We start from the raw sequence: 25455 nt of genomic DNA, 5'->3' as shown, positions 1-25455 counted from the left end.
ATTGGGTATAAATCCGCACCCTAGTGGATCAGACAGATTAGTGTTATTTAAACCAGGACTTCATCTGTTTTGAGTGATCTAACCCTTTTTGCATCAATCTAACCACAACGGCTCCCACATACAGTAGTAGCCAGTAAAAATCTCCCCACTTTCCTTGATTGGCCCTTAGCTGGTCCCCTACAATTCCTTTTTAAACATCAATCTTTGTACTAAAATATTCTTCCTGTCATGGTTTGTGGACGTTAAGATCTAAAGAGAAGCATTAGACCCTTTAATTCAGTGAAAGGGTGGAGTCAGAGTAACAACAATGCACGCCCAAGACAAGGCCGGTGGCTGGAAGTTGGAGGGGATATTGCTGGGACTTGCAGGGGAATAGGCAGCCATTCAGATGGCGTTTGACTGAGTAGGGCTATTTTAAATGGCTGCTACTGTACTAGCCTGGCCAGCCAGACTGATATGACCTGAACACGGCATAATATTCTGCTATAGAGCTGGCAGAGCTCTATTTCAAAGACAGGTAAACTGGGATCAGGTCATCAGGTTTGAACCAATCAGATAACTAAAAATGTGACGCAAAACCTCCAAGCAATGTGCTCCGTTTTTGTAATTTTGTATTGTGTAAAAAAACTCAAGCTGAGAATAGCAATAAAATTTTAATAAATAAACTAAAGCTATCTGTTGTGGTTTTTTGTGTACTTGGACTCCTCCTCTTCCAAAGGATCATGATCTGTATGCAATAAAGCAGTTGCCCTTAAAAGATTGGATTTAAACCCTTTCATCAAACCCGCCCTGATGGCCGCAGCTATGTACAGCTCCAATCTACGAGCATTTCTGCTAAAATATGTCGCCCAGCACTCTATAAACTATACATCGATCCAGTAGGTTAGTTGTGACCGCCAGTGTCTGCTGGGTTACGGATGAGGATAGCCCCCATGCCCCCGCCCATCCTCAAGACCTTCTACAAGCACCATAGAGGACATTCTTACTCTCGCATAGCCTCAGACTGGAAGAACGTGAGAAGAGTGGTGAGAACAGCAGATAGGATCATCTGGGCTCCTCTTCTCTCCTTTATGGACTTTTTGTCCCAGCGCTGTGTGACCCGAGCCCGTTACATTATCAGTGATCCCTCACACCCCCACCATGGACTGTTCTCCCTTTTAAATAGGACACAACTTAATGTTCTACTGCATTTCGCACCATATTTACTTTTTCATATTAATGCCCTTTTGCACCATTTTTTCAACTGGTTTCTTTTTCTCCTACATTGTTACATTTTGATCACGGCTGCATTTTATATTGGTAATATTTATCTTACTCCAACTGCCTTTTCATTACACTATTGTAAACTGTATGCAACTCATTTCATTTTGGTGTTTACACTATGTGCAAACAAAATGACAATAAAGTCTAAGTCTGATGAGGTTTTTAAAGCAGATCGATCTCACTAAGGATCTCAGAAATGGCATCATTGCGGTCCCCATCGCGCTGACATGCTGGAAGAAAGTGACGCATCGTAAAGTCTTATCTCACGCGTTGTGATTGGTCCAGCCAAATTTATCCAGAGTCAACGGTAGTTTACTAGACTGAATTACACCCTTTTATTCAGTCTGGCTGGCCTGGCTACCTTCATGATTGAATGGACCAAGTCTAGACTGTGAGCCTAGCTTAAATAATGTATATTTAGCTTAAAGGCATTCAGCACAATGGGGAACATACAACTAGAGGTAATTTAAGACATAAATTTATAGACAGAAATTTTGACAATTTCCTTAAACTACCTTTTTAAACCCTGCAGACACCCTGATTTTATGTGTTTGTTTCTTGTGAACATTCAGTCTGCCAAGTTCAATAAAGCTTTTACCACATATTTCACATGAATAAGGTTTCTCACCTGTGTGAGTTCTCTGGTGTACTTTCAATTCATTGCGTGTAAAGAAACTTCTCCCACATTGTTGACAAGAAAACGGTCTCTCACCTGAATGTTTTAGTTTGTGAAGATTGAGATAACAAATTTGAGAGAAATTTCTTCCGCAGATTTGACACATAAAAGGTCTCTCACCAGTGTGATTTCTCTGATGTATCTTCAGTTCATTACGTCTAGCAAACCTTTTCCCACAGATTTCACAAATAAAAGTTTTCTCACCTGTGTGGATTCTGTTGTGAACATTTAAAGAACTTCTCGAAGATAATCGCTTCCCACAAGTTTCACAGCAAAATGGTTTTTCACCTGTGTGAGTTCTGTAATGTATTTTCAAGGCATATTTAGTCTTACTGAATTTCCCACAGATGTGACATTGAAAAGACTTTTTCTCTGTGTCGGATTCAGACTGACTCTCGGACACAGTGTATCTGCTTTCCTTCTGATCTTTAGTCTGAACTAAAGGAGACATATTAAATGAAAGCTTCTCAGTTCCTTGTTCCTTTTCTCTCAAATACACTTCCTGACGAGCAGAACTCTCCATTGAAAAAGCTGACTGCACTGAAGGATCTGGTTCCTCATTTTCCCTGTCCATCATAAGAGATTTTGGTTCCTCATGTTCTTTCATCATTGGTGGATCTGGTTCCCTTTGTTCCTCATAATCCCATGATGCCTCAAGCTCTACAATTTCTTCTGCAATCTGAGAAGACTCTTGTGTCTCTTCTTCCTCTTTTATCGAAAGAGGTTCTGGATCCTTCCCCTCGACTTTAACCCATAGAGGACCTTGTTCCACCTGTTCTTCTTTAGTCCATACAGGTTCTAGTTCCTCCTGGTCATGACTGGATCTCCTCATGTAGTTACAGAAACCATCAATGGCAGCGGCTTCCTCCTTATTGGAGACATTTGGCTTCTGGAAGTCTGTGGGGACAAAGACAGAGATCATACGTACAACTGAGTGTCTCCAGCTTCAGCATGGTTGTTCCTGAACAGTAAGCGCATCAATGTCCAACAAACACTGCTCTATGGTCTCAGCAACCTACTTTTAAAAGCTGGCAGCTAACAGACCTACTCAAAAATGTTAATCTTTTTAGAGAATTGCAGTCTGTTAGTTAATCAGGATGATTGATTTATCAAACTGCATAAAGAAGCGGGAATATTTCACCGCCTTTCATGCATCTGCATCCTTTTTAGACTAACTACCAACACAATGCTTCTCTTGCGTTTTCTTCTTTTGTTCTATCAAGTTAAAAACATGGCAACAACATGCTTTGGTGTTATGTGCTACATTCTTTTACATAATTTCTTATATGATTAGGGTGATGGGTTAATGAGGCATCTTTAAGCGTTTTCACTCATTGCCAAACTATTGATGCTGAGTTGATAATGTCTCACAGAATACTGACCCCTGCTGGACATTTAAAGACACTACAGGCAGTTTATTGGTCAGACCAAACTGAATTGATCTGATCACCGAGTACAATGATATAATTTAAGTTATTGTAGGTTATATTGTATTACTACTTATCTATGTTTAAATTGAAAACATCTTTGATATTTTCAAATGCAGCCAATAAATAATGTAAACATATAATGTCAAAATTTAGGGGGAATGTGAATGAGGGTGATTGTAGACTAGGATTTTAAATAATATTTTTTAAACAATAAGTACAGTAAAAGCACTAAATAAACTGAGAGTCAAATTGAAATTAACTTTAATTCAAGTTGAGTGATAACAGAGGAAAATTATAAGATGAGAAAATCTTAAATTAATTAGATAAATCTTTTATTTTAATGAGAAAATTAAAATAAAAAATTCAACGGCTGAAATGTTCCAATTCCTTTTAAGCTGCTACAAAACTCTTCATAATTTTAATGATAAACCGCAAAAGATTAGACTTTTTTTTAAGCAGATGCATCATGTTGACAGATACATTTTTAAACACAGTTTAGTGAGACAGTAAGTAAGAAACAACTCCTGTATCGGTCACATGACTTTCTGAAAACAACACACACGTTTTGCTCTAGGGGCTCAAGGCATGCACCGACGGATCAGTGTTGTTGGACCCATCACTATGGATCAGTGTAGATTAATTAATAAATAAAATAGAATAGAAAATCTCTTTGTTGTCCCACAATGAGGAAATTTTGTTGTTTAATGTAGCAAAAAGATTATAGAATAAAAGGACACACAAATACAGACCTTACAACAAAAAATGTATAAGAATTAGGGCTGCAACTAACGATTATTTTAAAAATCGATGAATCGGCCGATTATTTTTTCGATTAATCGATGAATCGGACAAAAAATATTTTTTATATTAACCTCTTTATTCCAAAATAAACATTTTAGACAGAACAAACAAGCACACAAGTACAGGTTGCTCATTAACTGTCCTGGTGCAATATGAAAAATAAATGTTTGTGTTAAAACTCGGAAAACTTACATGAGAAATGTAGCTGTACATCCACAAAATATAGGCTACTTTGTTTCATTAGGCGCAAAAAAAGACATTTTTGTTTTTAAAAGCCCTTAAGGGGCTCAAACAACAGGCCCCCCATTTCAATAAATGAGTTTTTTTTAGACTAGAAGAGTTCTGCCTTTTAAGACAGGAAAGTATATCAATTACAGTTGCTGCTTGAGAAAATACTTAACCATAGAGATAAAAATAGCCCTGTGATTCAAATTATAAATTGTATTTGGAATAAAAATGAGAGAACTAGGGGTGCTAAAAAACACATCCTCCAAAGACAGATATTTACATGGGAATGTGGCATATAATTCATTGACATATTACTGATCTTGCTGGATTTTATTCTGCTTTACTTCTATAAATTGCAGGATCTTCTTTACTTTATTTTTGCCAGAAGATTTAAACTTCAAAAGCCTTGCCCTCATAATTTGCAAGTTAATTTATTTATAAAGGCTATTTTAATTATTGTGATCAATTTGCGCCGTCAATCCCGGCGCATGCGCGCTTCATTTGCAGTCTGGACGCTGAAACATCCTGCTGCTCTGACTGCAGCGCTGAGAGGGACTCCTGCGGGAGGACGGGGTTGGGATGGGGGAGGCGCCCCACGGCAGAGTAGGAACAATACATGCTTTCACGTAAGAGTCTCCAAAAGCTGCCAGTGACATCGTAAAAAGTCGCCAGATTTGTCACTAGTCGCTTTTTTTTTTTTAAATAGTCGCTGGAGGGGTCTGAAAAGTCGCTAAATATAGCGACAAAGTCGCTGAGTTGGCAACACTGCGCACATGCAGCGCTGGCTCACTCTGCCGTAATTTTTTTTCTTCCCCATTTCAATCAAGTGGCAGTGATAACGGCGGCGGCGGATGACGAAATCGATGATGAAATATGTTGCCAACGCTTTTAAAAGTCGATTTTTATCGATTTTATCGATTCATTGTTGCAGCCCTAATAAGAATAACATAATAGTGCAGAGTTAAAAGATAAACAATAAAACACTGCACTATAAAGTGTTATATATAAATATAAAAACTGTGCACCTGGAGAATAAATACCCAATATACAGCTATGGACATTTTTACAGTAATGGATATTACTATATAAGGATACTGTGTATCAAATAACAGAATGTGATGCTGAGATCATAAAAAGATAGTCAGGAATAGTTAACTTTTAAATTATTTGGTAGTTACAGCTTTACAAAATCTAAAAAAGTGTTTCTTTACTTTTGCTACTGTTTTATGGGGTAAACTGGATGTTCCTCATGTCACAGTGTACATTTTCAGTTACAAAAAAAGTGTTTAAATGCAATTATTAAAGTCTCATATATTTTATTTGCTTTCCAAAACTATTTTCTATGATTGGAAAAACGTTTCTTTTAACTGAAATGTCTCTTTTTATTGATTTTGTTTTAGTTTATTTGAAGCAACTTCTTATATGAATGAAGGATAAAAACACAAATTATTATATGATCCGATCAAAAAACAATGTTATTTGAATTTAAAAAAAGTTGCTTAAAACAAACAAAACTTGACTTCTATCAAAGAAAACATTTCCAATAAAAAAGCAGCGTTCAAATTTATTTTTTTGTTTATTCTCAACTATATTTTTGCATTCAAATACTTTGATTGAAATGTTTTTTTCATTAATGTGAAGATGTTATTAATAAATATATTATTTGATTAAAGCAACTCTTTAAATTGAATAATAATAATAAAAAAAATCGACCTTTATAAAATAAACGTTTAATCATAAGTGCTTATTATTTATCCATTGTGATAGTGAGCTAATATAAACTTAGAGCTTTTTGGAGGCTTATATAAGCCTTGTAATTTTTTGCTGCTCCAGACAGATCTGTTATTTGTTTGTTTCTGTTTTTAGTCCATCGTGGCTCTTTGAACATTTAAGGTTACCGTCTCGTGGGTTAGGACAATACGTCACAGTTTATGACGTTTCACTGGTTTTGTCGTAATACCGTAATTCACAGTGTTAGTGTGACGTAAAATATATAGTAAAGGCTGGCTGAACCTGAGCGCGAATCCCACAACCGGAATCTGAATAGTTTGGTAATATAGCTTTTAGTAAAATGTAGACAAATTATGTATTACGTATTAAAAATACGTTTAGGTCCACTTACCTTTAAAATAGAAACCAGTAGATTCCTAAAGGTTACCAGAACGAACGCAGACTAATATCTGTCAGTAAAGCTGAGCTCTAATCATCTATCAGACACTTTCTGTAGCTTCTTACCGATTCTGTGGAGTTTTATCTGCGGGTTCCTGCAGGTTTCCATCAGTCTGATGTCTTCCTCATAGCGGACGATGGTTTTTTCAACCTCTGTGAAGATTTCTTCAGCAGCAGCAGTTAGTCGCTCTCTGATAAACTCCCTCAGACGCTGAACTGAAGACATTTTACTGAAATATCAATTTGCGATAAACCACAGTGAAGCTGCCTCCTGGCTGAGTCCCCGCGAGCCCATAGATATCCATAATAAAGGCTAGATGTCTTACGGCGGAGTCTCAAACGGCATCACCGGCGGCCATCTTACCTCAGGCAGGCTTTCTGTTGTGCTCTGTGGTACCTAATGTAAGGTGAGTGATCAGCACGAACACAAATACTCTTATCTCACTGAATTCTTGACAGATTTACAAACAGTTTGGTTTCTTACAAACATTATGAACGTGGCTATAATTCTAGATGCTTGAACATGTCGAAATTGCAGATTTTCGTGTCGAAAAATGACTTAATCATGCAGCATAGTTGTGCATCACGGCTACTTGCGCAAGTTATCAAGGCTGAGACTATTAGTCAATTATATAGGTTTTACTGACACCAATAACGATTGTATGACAATTAATCTTTGGTGTAAATTACAATCTTTGTGGATGTGGTTGTAGTTATTAGTTGGCTAATAACAATAATCTGAGTGTTGTTGTATTTTCATTATTAGCCTAACGTTAGCTCGCTAATAACAAGAAGCTGCAAAGTGAGACCTAACGTTAGTAAGTTAGCAGCTAATGCTACAGTTTAGCTAGCTGCTAACGTTAACCAGCAACTTTACATCAGTGGAAGAGGCAGAATTGAACATGATTTCCAATCGATTTGGTCTGTCAACACATCTTACATTATGTTACAGGAATTTGCTGGGTTTATTAAAAGGAAGATGCCAGACTTTTGCTATGACATAATAGTATTACAAGATTGTTGTTGACTCAAAGCTTTTATAAGTTTGTATTAGTTTCATTTGGACAACTTAAAGATGGTGTTGTGCCAAACATTTTAAACTTTCCAGCTCATCTTCAAAGGACATGTGTATCATTGAAATTTAATCACATATTGATATACCAATCTTATACACTTTGAATTGTTGTTGGTCACTTTTGTTTTTGTTTCTGCAGGTTATATAATGTGTAAGCAGGAGGAGAAGATCTTCCATCCCCATTTGCTGACATTCCTGCGCTAGTACATGACCACAGCTACCTTCCTGTCCGCTTTGATGGCCTTGTGGACAACGCTCTCTTGTACATTACACAGAAGCTCAATAAAACCTTCCTTTTCAAAGGGCATTAGCCAAGCTATGTTTTTTGGGTCATTTTTTAAATCTCTGTCTTCCATGTGTATACCATCACAGTAGTGTAGGTGGGGATTTTAACATGCTACATCTGTATATAGTTGTGAAGGGGACCATTGTACCAATTTTAATAGCAAATAAATGTCAATTTTATAATGGTTTAAAAATAGGAACTTTTGTGTAATTACCCCTGATATATAATCCGAATAGTCTACATGAAACTTCAAAGTGTTACCTTTAATTTGAAACCTGGATTATGCTGCTACACCAAGAGGTTGCCACACAATAAATCTTTTCTGTCAGTATTCCATATTTTATTATAACAATAATATTCATATTATAAAAGTATGTATGTAAATATAAATAAATTAGGACTGTGAAATAATTAATCACACCCAAATAAAAGTGTTTATTTTTATATATATATATATATATTTATATATATTATATTTATATATATATATTATATTTATATATATATACATAATTTTATTTATATATATACTTATATATATATATATATATACACATATTTATATATATAGGTATCTATATCTATATAGATATCTATAGATATATCTATATATTAGTGCTGTCAAAATTATCGCGTTATTAACGCGTTAACGCGAGGCCATTTTAACGGCGATAATTTTTTTAACGTGAGATTAACTATGTGGTTTTATGGTACAATTTTCCAAGTACATCGCGCTGCAGCCTGCGGGAAGGCGGGGCTATTTTCCCCCAGTGTATGCATTTCTCATAGGCTTTGAGAGCGGAGCTCCTCAAGGAAAAAAGACGCTCATACACTGGGTGACGCTAGTGCCTTTTCTTTAAGCCCCACCACCAACAAACAAGTTGAGTGTCTGGTAACTAGTAGCAACCTGAAATACGCTGAGAAAACTGATTACTGAGGTGAAATGGAATCTCGTAGCAGCACTCTTGCCGTCTGTGTACGCCACAGGTCGGTATCGTGTGTGTGTGGGTGGGTGTGTCTGTGTGTGGGTGAGTGGGTGTGTGTGTGTTCTCATTTTTGTTAAGAGGCTGAAAAGTAACTTTCTAGAGCATAGACTACCTTCATCTAGTGATGTCGGTCTATTGATTTTGATGTATTGATTGAAAATTGTTCATTATTACCTTGGTTAATTCAAATCTAATGTTAACTCCACTAAATTTTATAGCAGTAGGGTAAAATGCTTGTCTTTGTTCAAAAGACTGTATTAACTGTAAAGACTGTCTTTTACATCAGCCTGTTTTCAGGGCCTTTTTTTTTGGCTACATATTTGTTATTTTTTGCTACATGCCTCCCCATCTTCCTGCCATATGTTTCTATGGTATAAATCAGTATCTGTGACCTGTTTTCATTTTAAAAAAAGAACATTGGCACAAACCTAGCCTGTATGTATTTTTTGTATGTCATCGAGAGTATTTAAATGATTTTCAATCAGGAAAAAAATGTGCGATTAAAATGCGATTAATCGCGAGTTAACTCAGGCATTGATGCGATTAATCGCGATTAAAAAATTTAATCGATTGACAGCACTACTATATATCATGTTGCCATTCAGTACACTGAGTTTTATTAGCATATATTGATTTAACATAAATACCTTGTGCATGTGTATATTTATTGCACCTGTATGTTCTATTCAATGTTCTTTTCATATGAAATACCATGGTTATAATTATTCATAAGTGTGCAGTATCATAACTACGTGTCTGACTTTTGTTTAACAAACCAAACAATTAGACAATTCAGGAAGTTATGGTTATTTAAGTACATGTGCCTTTAAAACACAATGTTACGAATGAGCGAGCTGCCTGTGGCAAGATGGCCGCCACGTGCGGACGTCGACCCCCATTGGCCAGCAGCGCGGACGAGACATCTTTTTTATTTTTTTTTTTTATTTATTTTTTTATTTTTTATTGAAAACTTCAAAATTTACAGACAAACATGGCTGCATAGATTTCGTTTCTTCAAGTTAGGTTACATAGAAAATATAGCCAGGGGGAACAACTCTTCACACAGATTGAAATATATCTATAACATAGACTTGCTATAGAGGGCTGTTAACATAAACATCAAAGACATAAAATCAAATAAATAAATAAAATAGAAATTTATAAGGATAATTTTAAAATATAAACAATAATATAGGTAAAGGAAAATAAGAAAGTATAACATGAGGGGAGAATTCAGTCTTTGTTTTAGCTGTTTACTTCTGTAGGGAAGCGTTTTAGGGTATCATATATTTTTTGTGCTTTAGAACTTTTCAGAAACTTTAATGATTTTATATATAGCTTAAACTCGTTTAAAAAAACAACAAGTTCGGGAGATGATTTGACAATTCTACATTTATGAATGAAAAATTTAGCTAGACATACAATCGTATTAATACAGAGCTCATCAGTTTTACTTTGCAATATTAGACCAAAAGTGATATCGTCCCTGGAAATAACGGTTGGGAATGAAAATTGTTGTTGTTTAATCCACCTATGCAAATCACTCCAAAATGTTTGCACCACTGAACATGAGAAGAAAACATGGTCCGTAGTTTCAATGTCATTTTCACAGAACGTACATGTGTTATCATCTATACCAAAGCGAAGTCTCAATAATTCTTTAGAGGGGTAAATGTTGTTCATTATTTTGAAGTGTGTTTCTTTCACCTTTGGGGGTATAGGAAGTGCTAGATACATTATTCTTAGTTTAGTTATTGAGCTTTTATCAAATTTTTGTAGGATGTTATTTTTATTTTGTCTTTCAGGGTAAAGGTATTCATTAAAACAGTTTCTGATAAAATGGTTAGTGCATTTCCTATCCATAATGTTAATCCCTTGAATTGACAGAGTAGCTAATTGTGGGTGAATTGGATGATATGCCAAAGTATTTTTGATTAAAAAAACAAATTCCTGGGGTAGTGCTCTATGTAATTTGTTAAAGTCTGACTCTAAAGGTTTGAAATGATGTTTAATGCAAAATTGTTTATAATTATAAAAGGCTCCGTTGGCATCCATTAAATCTACTATGGACCATATATTTCTCCCATACCAGTCTTCAAAGAACAAAGATTTGCTGCGGTGCAGAATATATCTGTTGTTCCAGAGAACAGTTGTGTGGGGTGAGAAGTTATGCACATATAACATTTTCCAGTACAAGAGGATTTGTTTGTGAAACTCTGATAGTGTTATTGGCAATTTGTCAACATTAAAGTCTGCTCTAAGAAGAAAATCCAATCCTCCAATTTTCTTGAACAAGGACCTTGGAATACAAAACCAAAAGGAGTTGCTGTGTTTGATCCAAGATTTTAACCAATTTATTTTTATGGTCCCATTTAGACAGTCAAAATCAATAACTTTGAGACCCCCATCTTTTGCGTCTTTAACCATACTGCTTTTCTTCATATAATGTGGTCTATTTCTCCAAATGAAATTTAGGTTGATTTGGTTGATAGATTTAATTAATCTTTTTGGAATGGCATTGGAATAAGCCGGGTAGATACATCTAGATAAGCATTCCATCTTAGTTAGGTAGATCCGTCCTAGTATTGATAAGTCCCTCTGCAACCATAAGTTTAGTCGAGACTTGCCTTCTTTTATTTTATTTTCTACATTCAGAAGTTGGCTCTGTTTTTGGTCTTTGGATAAATGGATACCCAGATATTTAATTTCAGATTTGACAGGGATATTACAGATGTCTTTCAGTGGGGTTTCATGTATAGCCAGTAATTCACACTTTTTAATGTTTAATGTTAGGCCTGAGGCTTTGGAGAATTTTTCAATTTTATCAATAGTTTTTGAAATTTGGTGTCTATCTTTCAGGAATATAGTTGTGTCATCTGCTAGTTGGCTAATTATTATGTTTGTGCCAAGTACATTAAGTTTTTCGATATCATTACAGTTCTTAATATAGATAGCTAGCATTTCTGTGGCTAAGATGAACAGGTATGGTGAGATGGGGCAGCCCTGAGGAATCCCCACATTAACCTTGAAGCTTGGGGTGGTGCCACTGGGCAGTAGGACACAACTATTAATATCACGATACAATCCAGCGATAAATTTTATAAACTTGACTCCAAAACCAAAGTGTTTGAGAGTCGAAAGAATAAATGGATGCTCCACAGAGTCAAACGCTTTGTAGAAGTCTAGGAAGAGAAGGAAGCCATCATCTTCTATTTGGTTTCTATATTCAATGATGTCCATTACCAATCTAATATTATTATGGATTGATCTTCCCTTTAAGAATCCTGACTGTGTATCTGCAATTAGATCTGAAATACCTGTTTGGAGACGAGACTTGAAGATGTAAGTTAGAAGTTTGTAGTCTGAATTTCTAAGTGTAATGGGTCTTCTGTTATCTATGATTCTGGGATCTTTCCCAGGTTTTGGAATTGAGACGATAACCCCATGTCTCATTGTTGGTGGAAGCGCACAGGTTTCAAATATTTCAGTAAAAACTTGTAACAGTAGGTCTCTTAAATCTGTCCAAAAGTGTCTGTAAAAGTCTCCTGTGAGACCATCAGATCCTGGGGCTTTGTTAAGAGAGAGACGACCAATCACTGCATCAAGTTCTCTAATTGTTATTGGATTATCACATGTTTGTTTGAGGCTGTCCTCCACTTGGGGAATATGTTTGATTATTTCAAGAAAAAAAAGTTCACAGTCCATGTGAGAGAACTTAGAGCTATAGAGCTGGCTATAAAATTTAAAGATTTCAGTAGAGATCAATTTTTCATCCGTGACTTCATTATCATTAACCATTAAGGATCTGATGCTATTTTTTTCCTGTCTCCTTTTCTCAAGACCACAGAAATATGCAGAATTTTTTTCTCCCTCCTCTATCCACTTAGCTCTGGATCTGATGAAGGCCCCTTGGGCCTTACGGTTGTAAATTTCATCTAGTTTAGGTTGGAGGTTTAGAATCTTCTGTCTATCGTCTTCAGTTGGGTTAGGCCTGTTGCAATAAATATTTAACTGATTAATAATGTCTACTTCTTGTTTTTCCCTGTCTTTTTTAACAATTTTGCTGAATGAAATGGTAAATAAGCGTATTTTATATTTTAAAAATTCCCATTTTTTGGTAGCATTTATTAGTTCCTCCAATTTGGATATTTCTTTAATTAATGATTTGATTTTCTGGCAGTAGTCATTGTTTTTAAGCAAAGTGGAGTTAAACTTCCAATATGTGTGTGAGTGGACAGTGTTATCATTAGGTTTGATCTGCAGTAAGATCATACAATGATCTGTTAGAGGTGCAGCAGAGATATCAGAGCTAATATTATATAATAGTAAATGATTAGCAATCAGCCAGTGGTCAATTCTGGATTTAAATTTATGGTTCGCGCTAAACCAGGAGTATTTAGTTAATCCTGGATTTAAATGTCTCCAAATGTCAACCAAATTATGTTTTTCGTAAAAGTTTGTGAATGTGATGTTTGGGTGACTTGCAGAGTATCTACTAGGATATTTATCTAAAAAATCATCATGAACTAGGTTTAGATCACCACCAATTATGACATTATCAGTTGAGAATGTTAATTTGAGATTGTCCAAATGTAAGCCAATTTCATCCAGTAGGTTTTGGTTTTCTCTGCGGACGTTGTATCCATAAATGTTGACTAATATGAATTTTAGACCATCAATGTTAATAATAAGAATGATCCAGTGACCATACTCATCTGCTATATGGGACATTATCTGACCTTTAAAGTTATTTAGGAGGATGGCGACACCTGCTGATCTTGGAGTACCATGGCTAAAGTAAGCATCATCTCCCCACTGTTTGGCCCAAAACACAATATCATCATTCTTAGAATGAGTTTCCTGCAAAAAAATTATATTTGACTTCTTCCCTTTACAAAATAAAAAAAAACTTTTTCTCTTTGTTATGTTTCTTAAACCCCTTGCATTAACAGAAATTAAAAGAATATTGCTCTTTAAACTGAACATAGAGCAAAAACAAATTAACAATCAACAACACTAGATTCCTGAGCTTAGAACAGTAACGGTTCCTTTTTAGGGAGATATGACAGTAGCAAAACCCTGAAAATACTTTTTCATTCAAACTTACTTATTTTGGGGTTAAAAACCCTGAACGGTTGTGTCTATGGTGAGACTCTTTGACCATTAATGAAGGCATGGGGGCCTCGGAACACCGTCTTTAGTCCCGCTTTCCTTGCTTGTTCCACTTTGGGCCACACAGCCCTCCGTGCCTCCCTGTCCTCCCTGGTGAGATCCTCTGCCAGGCGGATGTTCAGCTCCTTGCAGACGGGGTGAAGTTTGGTGATCCTCCAGAGTTCATCCCTGAAGTGGCGTCCTGTGAACTGCAGGATGATCTGACGAGGGCGGTTGGTGTTGTTTGGTCCCAGTCGGTACACAGAATCTAGGATGAAATCTATCTTCTCCCTCCAGTGTGGTGCTATCTTTCCGATGATATCAGAAATGACTTGTCTCGTGTTTTCATCTTTTCCTTCCGGTAATCCAATAACCCGCAGGTTCCATTTTTTTTTATAGCGCTCCATCTCTGCAGCTCTTTTTTCCATTTCTGCTGCTTTTCTTCCAAATTCTGCGTTTTCCTCTTTGAGTTGTTTCACCTCCACGCCCAGTTTTTGACACTGTTCTTTACATTGTTTGATTTCGGCAGAGTTAAACTCCACCGCTTTGGCAATGTTGGTTATAGTCAGTGTGTTCTGCTTCAACTCCACTCTGAAATCCTGCATCATGGTCTGAAGCGTGCCGATGGCAGACAGGATGGCAGCGGTAGAGTTTTCTTCAACACGGGCTTCAGCACCTACCACGTCGTCCACTTTGGTCTTTTTCTGTGATGGTTTGGCAGGAGATGTTAAAGTGTTTTTGGTTCCTCTACTGTTAGTTTCCATCCTTTCCGGACCACAATAGTCGTGTGTCTGCAGCGCCTTCATCTTAGCGTTAGCTTTGGTGCTAACGTTAGCCATGTTCTACAATAACGTTTTCCGGGAGGTTTTCAGAGTTACTTACACGTTTCTGTGATATATAAGTAAGATCTCTCCAGTCTTACATCTAGTAAGTCAGGGTTTCGTTGACATACATTTGTTCTATTGACTTGCAAGGTTTCGCTACTCTGAGCTATTCACAGCACGTCTGCTCGCTCCGCCATCTTCCGGGTTCCTCCGGACGAGACATCTAGCCTTTATTTTATTATGGATATCTATGCGCGAGCCGCTGTTCGAACCTTTTGTTTTACTTCCGCTTTGTGTCACACTCAGACAATGAGCTGCTGATAATTCTGTTTACCGCCCCCTGCTGGACATTTTCTTCTTCTTTCATTTGATTGGCGGTTTGCAAACCTTTTCTAGCTGCCTACTGCACAAGAATGTGTAGCTTTAAGGTTCCACCTACTGTATTCTGTTTTTTAAATTTTGTGTTATGTACAAATGAAAATAATGTTTTACTAATGACCCTAATTTCCTCCATATCTTCATCTGTCCCTAAAAATTCTTTAATACTCCATTCTCTCCCCATTACCCCCGCTGGACTGAAATACAACCAACATTTGATAAACAGTAATTAAAAGATATTTGCCCAGAATATTTTGTACAGTACGTTAGGATTATTTTAAATCATTCATTCATACAGGAAAGGTTAGCACATAGATGTGCTTAGTGAACCCTAATGTAACCGTTTAGACGGGGACCAACAGGGGCCAGTGCCCCAATACTACTACTAATAACACTAGATACTTAAAAATGTTTATATTATTATTTTAATTCTTAACTTTATAGACCATGTTTTTATATTGAGCAAGTATAAGTATGAAAATAAATAAATACAAATATTTAGAGTTTGAAACTATTTTCCATTCCAGAAAAAAGTATTTAATGAATTACATATTTCTCCTTTTTTATCAGATTATTAGATTAGAATATAATCCAACAATAGTATCACTTCCACCTCTTCTTGACGGCAATAAAGAGTTTGTTACTGCTGGTGTGAAGTCAGTTTTATTGCAAATCTTCTTATAATTTCTTTGCCACTGACACCAAAACCACAGTCGAACTAAAATACAACATTAACTAATAGTTAATATTGTATTTTAATTAAGTGAGATGGTGTCATGAGTACAAAACGACATAAAAAATAATATAAATACATATAAACATACTTCGCTGGCTGACCCTTCCTTTTGAGGTAGAAATGAGAAATAAAGGACTTCTTAAACTTAAATTTCTTCGTACAACTTCTTGCAAATGTCATGCCTTTATACTGAGTTTATCTTTTCTTCTGGTTTTCCAGTGAACATTCTAGATTCAACTTTATACATAAGTCCTTCAATATAAGAATCTTAATAACAAAGAAATTGCATAATGCAAAATAAAACATGTAAACTAAAATATGTCAGTAAAACTCCCACCAAATCACTAACTTTTAGCGATTTAACTTCAAACATGTAACATTGCAAATGTTTACATTTTAACATTTACTGTGCTTCCAGTAACAACACACTTTTACGAACTGGTCTATCAAGATACACTGGCTTGACAGTCCTTTGTCCATTCTTATCCAAGGTTGAATCACCTAACAACAGTTTCACCTTCCTGATCCTTCCATCTGCGCTTGGATATACATCTGTTACTCTTGCAAGTTTCCACTTGGTCCTTGGAGAACAATGTCGTTTACTTTTGCATTTCTTTTGTCTCTTTGCCAAATTTGTCTTTGCTGAAGATTAAGAAGATATTCTTTCATCCACCTTGTCAAGAATTCACTGACTAAAAACTGACCTCTTTCACAAGTACAAGTCCTGGCTCACAAATTCCCAAGGAGGGGGCAGAATAATACCAGACTTCATCATCAGAATATGATTTGGTGTAAGAGGCTCTAAACTTGGATCACTTAGGTTTTCTACTGTTAGCGGCCTGCTATTCACAATAGCCATCACCTCGTACAGAAACCTGCCTACTTTTAAGGCAAGGTATAAAACTTTCCTTTTTGATAAAGGTTTATAGTTAGAGTGGCTCAGGTTATCCTGAGCTATCTCTATAGTTATGCTGCTATAGGCTTAGACTGCTGGATGTCTTATAATCTTTCTGCTTCATCCCCATTGTATATCATATCTGCCTTCAGGGCCGTACACAGGGCCCAAAAAATACTGAGGTCAAGAGTCAGTTGAATTTGTTTGTTCAATCTCTAATATTATGTTCTTTCTGCTTTTTCTCATAGTAACTTCATCTGGTCTACTCCTGTTTGGCTGTGACATCAAGGACAAAGAGAAATATCACCTGCTCTGCTTTCATCAACACTTTTGTTTCAATTCAATTCAGTTTATTTATATAGCGCCAATTCACAACGCATTTCATCTCAAGGCACTTTACAGTTCAACCAGATCATCCAGTCAGATTGATTCAAAGTTTTCTATCTAAGGAAAACCAGTTGATTGAATCAACTCATTGACACAAATGCAACCCCCCACACTAAGAATGCTTGTAGCGACAGTGGAGAGGAAAAACTCCCTTTTAACAGGAAGAAACCTCCAGCAGAACAAGACTCAGTGTGAGCGGCCATCTGCTGAGGCCGACTGGGGTTCAAGGAGACAGAAGCAGAGACACAAAAAGAAGCTGTAAAAGGCGGCCCCGTCCAGGAAACACACAGCCAGACAGACGAGCTCCGAGCCAGCTCCCATGTCAGAGGATGAAGAGAGCACATCCAGCCAGTCACAGTCAGAGAAAAAGGAGAAAAAGGATCTCCAGCATCTATAAACAAAGGTGTTGATGGCAGCAGCACAGCTGATATTTCTCTCCAGGATGGGGTCACAGCCAAACAGTAATAGACGAGGCAAAGCTACAATGAGAAAAGCAGAGAGAGCAGAACGTTAGAGATTTAACTAACAGATCCTTCAGAGTGGGAGAATAGAGATAGAATGAAGCAGAATGATGAAACGGGGGTCCCTATGTCCTCCAGCAGTCTAAGCCTATAGCAGCATAACTATAGAGATAGCTCAGGATAGCCTTAAAAGTAGACAGGGGCTGCGTCTCAATTCGCAGGCTGCGTACTTGGGAGGACGCATTTTGAGGCCGGTGACGTCACACCGCTCTGCGGAGGCCGTCCCATTTGGCAAAAATTCTGAGGACGCTTAAAATGCAGCCTTAAAATGCGTCCTCCTTTTCCCCGAATTATTACAGGTCAACTAAATTGTTCCTAGTACAAATTTAGTGGTAGATATCTGTAAAGATATTTGTACTAGTAAAGCTATACTTTGGATATCATTATACTTTGGATATATTATATATATATATATATATATATTGTTCATATATATATGTATACATATATATATATACATATATATATATATATATATATATATATATACATATATATATATATATATGTATATACATATATATATATATATATGTATATACATATATATATATATATATATATATATATATATATATATATATATATATATACATATATATATATATATATGTATATACATATATATATATATATGTATATACATATATATATATATATATATATATATATATATATATATATATATATATATATATATATATATATATATGGTTATGTCGGTTTCCAGCACATTAAGGTGTAAAAGACAATAAAAAAGCAGTTATATTAGAAAAAAAAAGGCTTTAGAGGGAACAATAACCATTACAGTTCCTTTTGGGAAAGGGGAAGACAAATCACTTAATAAGAGTAAATAGCTAGAAAAATGGCTAAAGAGATGGAACGAAGATAAGAAAGCCAGAGGATTATGTAAGGTCCAAAAATCAGCACTAAATTGAATCATAAATGAGAGAATCATGAAGTGCTTTGAGAAGCTGGTTCTTCAGCACATCAAGGACTGTCTCCCCCCACACCTGGATCCCCAACAGTTTGCATACCGGGCCAACCGATCCACAGAGGACGCCGTTGCCGTGGCTCTCCACTCTGCTGTGAACCACCTGGAGCAGCAGCAGAGCTACGTCCGGATGCTCTTTGTGGATTACAGCTCGGCCTTTAACACCATCCTCCCGGACAGACTCATCATCAAACTGGGCTCCCTTGGACTCCCCCCTCTCACATGTGCCTGGATTAACAACTTCCTGACTGACCGACCCCAGGCTGTGAGAGTTGGCCCCCACCTCTCCTCCACCCGCACGCTGAGCATCGGCTCCCCACAGGGCTGTGTGCTGAGCCCCCTCCTCTTCTGCCTCTACACCCACGATTGCAGACCGATCCACAACCACAACCAGATCATCAAGTACGCCGACGATACCGCTGTGGTCGGTCTCATCTCCAGGGGCGACGAGGCCGCCTACAGAGAGGAGGTCCTGAAGCTGGCTGATTGGTGCTCAGAGAACAATCTGACTCTGAACACCAAGAAAACCAACGAGCTCATCATAGACTTCAGGAGGCACAGCCCTGAGCCAGCTCCCCTCTTCATCAACGGCGAGCAGGTGGAGAGGGTTCACAGCGTCAAATACCTCGGCGTCCACATCTCTGACCGCATCACCTGGTCAGAGAACATCACCACCATCATCAAGAAGGCCCGGCAAAGGTTACACTTCCTGAGAATCCTCAGAAGGTATAACCTCAACTCTGATCTGCTGCTGGCCTTCTACCGCTCCTCCATCGAGAGCTTGCTGACCTACTGCATCATAGTATGGTTCGGCAGCTCCACCGCTGCCGACAGGGAGAGGCTGCAGAGGGTGATAAAGGCGGCGCAGAGGATTATCGGTCGCCCTCTCCCCTCCCTGGCAGACATTTACTCCACCCGGTGCCTCAGCAGAGCCAGGGCCATCTCCAAGGATAGCTCCCACCCTGGCTCCACCCTGTTTGACCTGTTGCCCTCTGGAAGGCGCTACAGGCAAATGAGGATCAGGACAAACAGACTCAAGAACAGTTTCTTCCCCCGAGCCATTGCCGCCCTCAACTCCGACCTGCACTGACGGACACTTTTCACCTGGTTTGCATTATTCCCCAAGCCATTGCCCCCCCTCAACTCCGACCTGCACTGTCGGTCACTTTACACCTGTTTTGCACTATCCCCCCCCCCCACAATCTGTGCCAGTACTGTTTTACATTTCCTTTTCACTGTTTACATTTCCTTTTAATATATTTATATATATTTTTTGTAACTGTTTACATTTCCTTTCCTTTTAATATATCTATATATTTTTTATATATTTTTATTTTATTTTTATTTCACGGTTGCTGTTATGGAAGTCCCAAATCTCATTGTATTTGTCACAGAATATAATGACAATAAAGGCTTTTTGACTTGACTTTGACTTTTGAGAAACAGAAGGGAAGAAGTAATAACGATCAGATAAAGTGGGTCATACCTTTTTAAATGACAATGTATATTTAATAGGGAGGAAAAATAATGGTAAATGTGAAGAAAAAGAAAAGGTAGAACACACTGATGAGCTGTAAAACTTATGAACATGAAAGGGAGAAATTGAGAAGAATGATTGGAAGGACAGGCAAAGAATGGAGTCTTAAGGGAATATTAGGAAATAAAGGAAATATAAAGGATATTCACAGATTAAGGAAAGCATTATTTATTTATCTACAGAATACAAAATGAAAAAATAGAATTTCATGTAAAGTAATGTTGCTACACACTCATGTACAGTAGGCGGCGGTATGCAGTTTCTTGCGATCCGCAATAATAGACAAGAAGAAAATGGTTCAGAGACTGGAGTCCCCTTCCAGTCCAGCGGGGGGCGGTAAATAGACCAGTTTGACACCCAGCGGATGTAAACAACAGCAGCTCACGTTGACTCAGCTAGTAGGTTCTCTTGTTTTCCTCTCCCAGCTGAACATTTCAGTAGTTTACAGTAAAAATGTCTTCAGTTCAACGTCTGAGGGAGTTTATCAGAGAGCGACTAACTGCTGCTGCTGAAGAAATCTTCACAGAGGTTGAAAAAACCATCGTCCGCTACGAGGAAGACATCAGACTGATTGAAACCTGCTGGAAACCCGGAATAACGTCCCAACCATTCGGTAGGAGACTACAGAAAAAGCTTCTAATAAATCAGATTGATCAGTTCCTAACTTAAACTTTAGACTTTACTAAATTACGTCACTCCAGTTTGGACCCATTTCCTGGATAAAAAACAATTTGAACCCATTAGAAGTTAGAGAAATGTCTTGTTAGTTTATCGTTTAGTTGGTGAATTCCAACCAAAAAGTCACGCATATTTTGTCCTTTATTTGGAATCGGACGTCATTGCTTAGACATGTTATGACTTAATTTGAAAATAATGAGACCACTGATGTCTTTCATTACAGCTTTATCTCTGGATAGAACGCTGTGGGCAGGGGCGGATTTAGGACATTTGGGGCCCTAGGCAAATACGGGCATGGGGCCCTCTGGACTGAGAAGACAACACATGAAACATTATTTACTACATTTTTTCTGCCCTTACTGATGTTTTTAAGATATCTGAAATGTTATTATGTCCAGGGGAAAATAACAATCAAGATATCTTTAATCACATTTTGAAGATCCAAAATGCATTATTAGATGTCTCAAATGATGGCATCTGCTTTTGTGACACATCTGGAATTATAATCAAGATGTTTCAATTAATTTGGACCAGTCAAAACTATATATTTTTTAAATAACCGAATTATGAACCACGCCCTAGCGCTGTTACTGATCTGTCCTAACAGTTGCCAGCAGAATTTTGCATGGCTGCAATGGTGCCGGCTCTTCTTGACAAAGTTTTTTCAAAATGCAACAGTATAGAAAGAACTCAGCAGGCATGTGTGAAACTCAACCCTGGTAGAAAGTTTATTTCCATTTTCTCCATAAGAAACTGGAAGAAAGTCCTGGTAATTGATCATATTTTGGACAACTGTGATATTTCCAACTAATTAGTAATCAATTAATCATAACTGGAGTTTAGAGACTGTAAAACATGTCTTTAGGCAACAGAGTGACCCATTTAAAGTAGTAATTATATCAACATTGTAAATAAATATAAAATTATTTTGCATTAATATAAAAAACAAATGTTTTATTTGTCAATATACTCAATCAAGACCTCCTCAAGTGGAAAAGTTTCAGTTTTACCTGGTTTAAAAATTGCAAAAAATCTGCTTTAAGGAACCTTTTGCTGTCTGGTTATTAAATGAAAAAATAATTTAACAGTTTAATCGCTTAGCAAAGACATCAATAAAAATAACAGATCAAATAAATAAAGAAACAACAGTGATTTATTTAACTTTACTTTTTTACAATGTATAAAAACATTATAGTAGTTTATTAATGTTACTTTAATGTTAATGAGCAGCATCACATCTCCTGAAATGGGAAATCAGAGAAATCCTTATTTTGTTCAGTTGAAGATGAATGAAATCCTACAGTCACTTGGTTTTACCTGAACCGGAAGTGTTTTCTAAACCTATATCAATTGATAAACTCTATAATATTTAGACATAACAAAGACCAAATTTAACCCAGTGAATAAATAATTAAGCAGTAAGATGTTCAGATGAACCATGTGATGCCTACAGTCAAGGATCTCCAGGATACACCAGGCTGCTGGATGAGACATTTCCATTAATGATCTCTTCCTTTTTCTCCACAGACCTTCAAAAGCCTCACGTCTCTCATGAAGAGGAAGCTTCTACCGTCCAACAGCTTTGTAACCAGGACAGGAGGTCCAGTCAGGACCAGGAGGAAGCAGAACCTCAGTGTACTAAAGAGGAGCAGATGGAACCAGGAACTCCATGGATTAAAGAGGAAGAGGAGGATCAACCAGCAGATCAACCAGTGGGTGAAGAAAATGAGGCAGTAGATTCTCTGGTGGTTAAATTTGAGCAGTTTGTACCAGAACATTTCCCAAAGGAGCTCAGCTGCAGGCAGGAGGCAGTAATGCTATACCAGAAGCAATCTGATGTTCTGAAGGAGACTTCTACACCACAGGCGGATGATGCAAGTGAAAGACAAACAAGAATGGAGCAGCTTTCCTTTCATAGCTCTGCTGTAGTTGAAAACGCACATCAGGCAGGAAGCAGCTCTGCTGTATCAGAGGGTCAGTCTCAGAACGGACCAGAGAGAAACTCTTTACAATGTGATGTTTGTGGGAGATCCTATAAGAATATTTACAGCATGAAACAGCATTACAGAATCCACACTGGAGACAGACCATTCTTATGTACAACATGTGGGAAAAGTTTCTGCAGACGTTATCACTTAAATATTCACCAGAGAACCCACACAGGCGAGAGGCCTTTTTCTTGTCAGATATGCCAGAAGCGTTTCTCTCAACTTAGTCATTTAAATGATCATAAGAAGGTTCATACAGGGGAGAAGCCGTTCTCCTGTCAGATATGCGGAAAAAGTTATACTAGACGTTTTCAACTTAAGCTACACCAGGAAACTCACACAGTTGAGCGGGAAGCCTTTCTTTTAAATCTGTGATTTAACTTTTCACAGGAATGTTCATCTAGAACCCTCCAGGAAACCAAGAGCATAGACCTAATCTGTTTTCAGTCGTTGGAAGACTTGTAATGTACATTTGCAGTAACTAATAAAGTTGTTTATTTATCACTTTTGCAGACTTCTTATTGTTTTACAGGGAGGGAAAGTAGCACAACAGCAACATCTTCAGGCTGTTCTCAGTTCTTAGAGCAGAATCATTCAGCTGATGATTTTTTTTTTATTAAAACTGGAATCTAATTATTCCACATTTCAACATAGTCATTTTAGTAGTAAACAGACTAAAACATAATTTAATTAGTTGTGTCATTCCTAAGATGTGTAAAATATAAATTATTGTGAAAACAGTTTTAAAGGAAGCAGAATGTGAAGGACAGATGATGAGTTTGTAGAGCAGCAGATATGAATCTGTTCTCAGTGGTTATTAGAACAGAACAAACTGCTGACAGCCAATCAAAGCTCCTTTCCTGCTGCTGTGTGGGTTTGTGCTCTGCAGCCTCCACACCGTTAGCTGTGGCTTTTTATCCCGGTAAACCCGACTAAATTGGAGAGGAAAGGTGTTATGTAGTCTGGCCACGATGAATGAGACATCGGTGGATTGTTGATGAGAACAACCCGTTGTCTTTTAAACCACTTAATGTACGCTCTGACCAATGAACGCAACTGACTGACGTAGGCAGTGCGACAGAAAACTGGTGGGTGAGTGTAAACAAACAGCCTGGCGGTAAAACGGCGAATAAGTCCTTAAGAAATCGCCATCAGTCTTTCACACACGACTATGCAGAGAGAGGGCCACTGCAGACGGGCTACCGTTAGCTTCGGAGGTTCGCTGGTTGCTGCGGTCCTCTCAACTTCAGAAATTGTTTTTTTTAATGATGTATTAAATCGGTTAACGGACCATATAGTGACGCTTTAAAGTACAATATTCTCGCCTCAAATTATCTTAAAACGTAGTTTTATTGAACAACAGCAACAGAAAGAGAACTGGTAACTTTCAATGGAGCGCTCTATTGAAAGCGGCTGCCGCCGCAGTGCATGTTATTGTCCAATAGTTGTTGCCATCTTATTTGTTTTGCTACTTCCAGCGTTGTGCAGCTTTGTCGTCGCGCCTTCAAAACCCCGCCCGCTTTGCATTCAGATATTCGAAATACATGCCTGCGTTGTGATTGGCCCGCCAGTTCTAGGGCCCGGGGCATTGATTGAGGCTAGACCAACTCGCAGGCAAAAAGGATTTTGGCTGCTGGCAGGTGGGGCTAGTTTACTAGGCTAGTGGCTTTTCACTTTATTAACACAATGACAGTTACAAGCATCAACAGAGATGAAAGAATCATCAACGGAAGCAGCTGCAAGGAAAAGCAGGTATAGATGATTAGTGGATGAATCTGACTGAACAAGAAGGGCTGGGTTTAAAAATGAAATCAACTTGAATTATTTTGAGTTATCTGATGTTGATTAATAAAACTGTTGAACCACTTTTTTGCATTTGCACAAAAGCTTTGTGAGACAGTTAAAGGAATCTCAGTGAATTTCTTGAGTTTTCCGTGTGTTAGTAGCCACTTTATTCACACAACACTTATTTTGTCATCTTAAATAAAAAGTAAATGCTTAATGGGACTGCATTGGGTTAAATACTTAAAATAAATATTAATATTTTACCAATATACTAAGTGAGATTTAATTTCCAGTCTTTGTGGCATTATTATTTCTGCGGATGTTTTCCACATCTATGTGAAGTTGGTACTGTGTGATATTCTCTATTCAATAAAAAAATAATCAAACTGAACTGAATAGAATCATTACCAACAGTACTAAATAATGACCACAAGGTGTCACTGTTGTCTAATTTATCTTGGTATCAGTATAATCAGGTTATCTCTGAGTTACCTCTATAGTTCTGCTGCTATAGGCTTAGACTGCTGGAGGACATAGGGACCCCTTTTCATCATTTTGCTTCATTTGATAACTATTTTCTAATTTTATTTTATTTTTCTTTATTATGCGCTAGTCCAGGGTTTTACTTTATATTCTGTCTGTTTTTATTGATCTGGCCTGTTTCAGT

General features: G+C 37.3%; 2 protein-coding genes across 2 annotated transcripts; one reads left to right on the top strand and one right to left on the bottom strand.

Annotated features, from left to right (window-relative positions):
* Positions 1–1741: 1741 nt before the first annotated feature.
* Positions 1742–15293, bottom strand: LOC119793680 (zinc finger protein 32-like). Its single transcript, XM_038300902.1, has 3 exons — positions 15151–15293; positions 6634–6859; positions 1742–2836 (listed from the first exon to the last, which is right to left on the bottom strand). The coding sequence occupies exons 2-3, from the start codon at positions 6791–6793 to the stop codon at positions 1770–1772; spliced, it is 1227 nt and encodes a 408-aa protein (XP_038156830.1). The 5' UTR covers positions 6794–6859; positions 15151–15293; the 3' UTR covers positions 1742–1769.
* Positions 15294–20677: 5384 nt separating this feature from the next.
* LOC119793656 (zinc finger protein 12-like) lies at positions 20678–23507 on the top strand. Its single transcript, XM_038300869.1, has 2 exons — positions 20678–20950; positions 22543–23507. Exons 1-2 carry the CDS (start codon positions 20791–20793, stop codon positions 23376–23378), a joined length of 996 nt encoding a protein of 331 aa, XP_038156797.1. The 5' UTR covers positions 20678–20790; the 3' UTR covers positions 23379–23507.
* The last annotated feature ends 1948 nt before the right edge of the window (positions 23508–25455 follow it).

Source organism: Cyprinodon tularosa, unplaced genomic scaffold, assembly GCF_016077235.1.
Source record: "Cyprinodon tularosa strain WSP-4 unplaced genomic scaffold, ASM1607723v1 ctg1122, whole genome shotgun sequence".
Lineage (NCBI taxonomy): Eukaryota > Metazoa > Chordata > Actinopteri > Cyprinodontiformes > Cyprinodontidae > Cyprinodon > Cyprinodon tularosa.
Note: the sequence above shows the minus strand (reverse complement) of the source record. Positions and strands in the feature narration are given on the sequence as shown.

Excerpts from the sequence above, each read along its gene's own strand:
- LOC119793680 (XM_038300902.1), bottom strand. The coding sequence starts at position 6,793 with ATGTCTTCAGTTCAGCGTCTGAGGGAGTTTATCAGAGAGCGACTAACT. Across the intron at positions 2,837-6,633 it reads GATAAAACTCCACAGAATCG|ACTTCCAGAAGCCAAATGTC; the intron begins GTAAGAAGCTAC and ends TTGTCCCCACAG.
- LOC119793656 (XM_038300869.1), top strand. The coding sequence starts at position 20,791 with ATGTCTTCAGTTCAACGTCTGAGGGAGTTTATCAGAGAGCGACTAACT. Across the intron at positions 20,951-22,542 it reads AATAACGTCCCAACCATTCG|ACCTTCAAAAGCCTCACGTC; the intron begins GTAGGAGACTAC and ends TTTTCTCCACAG.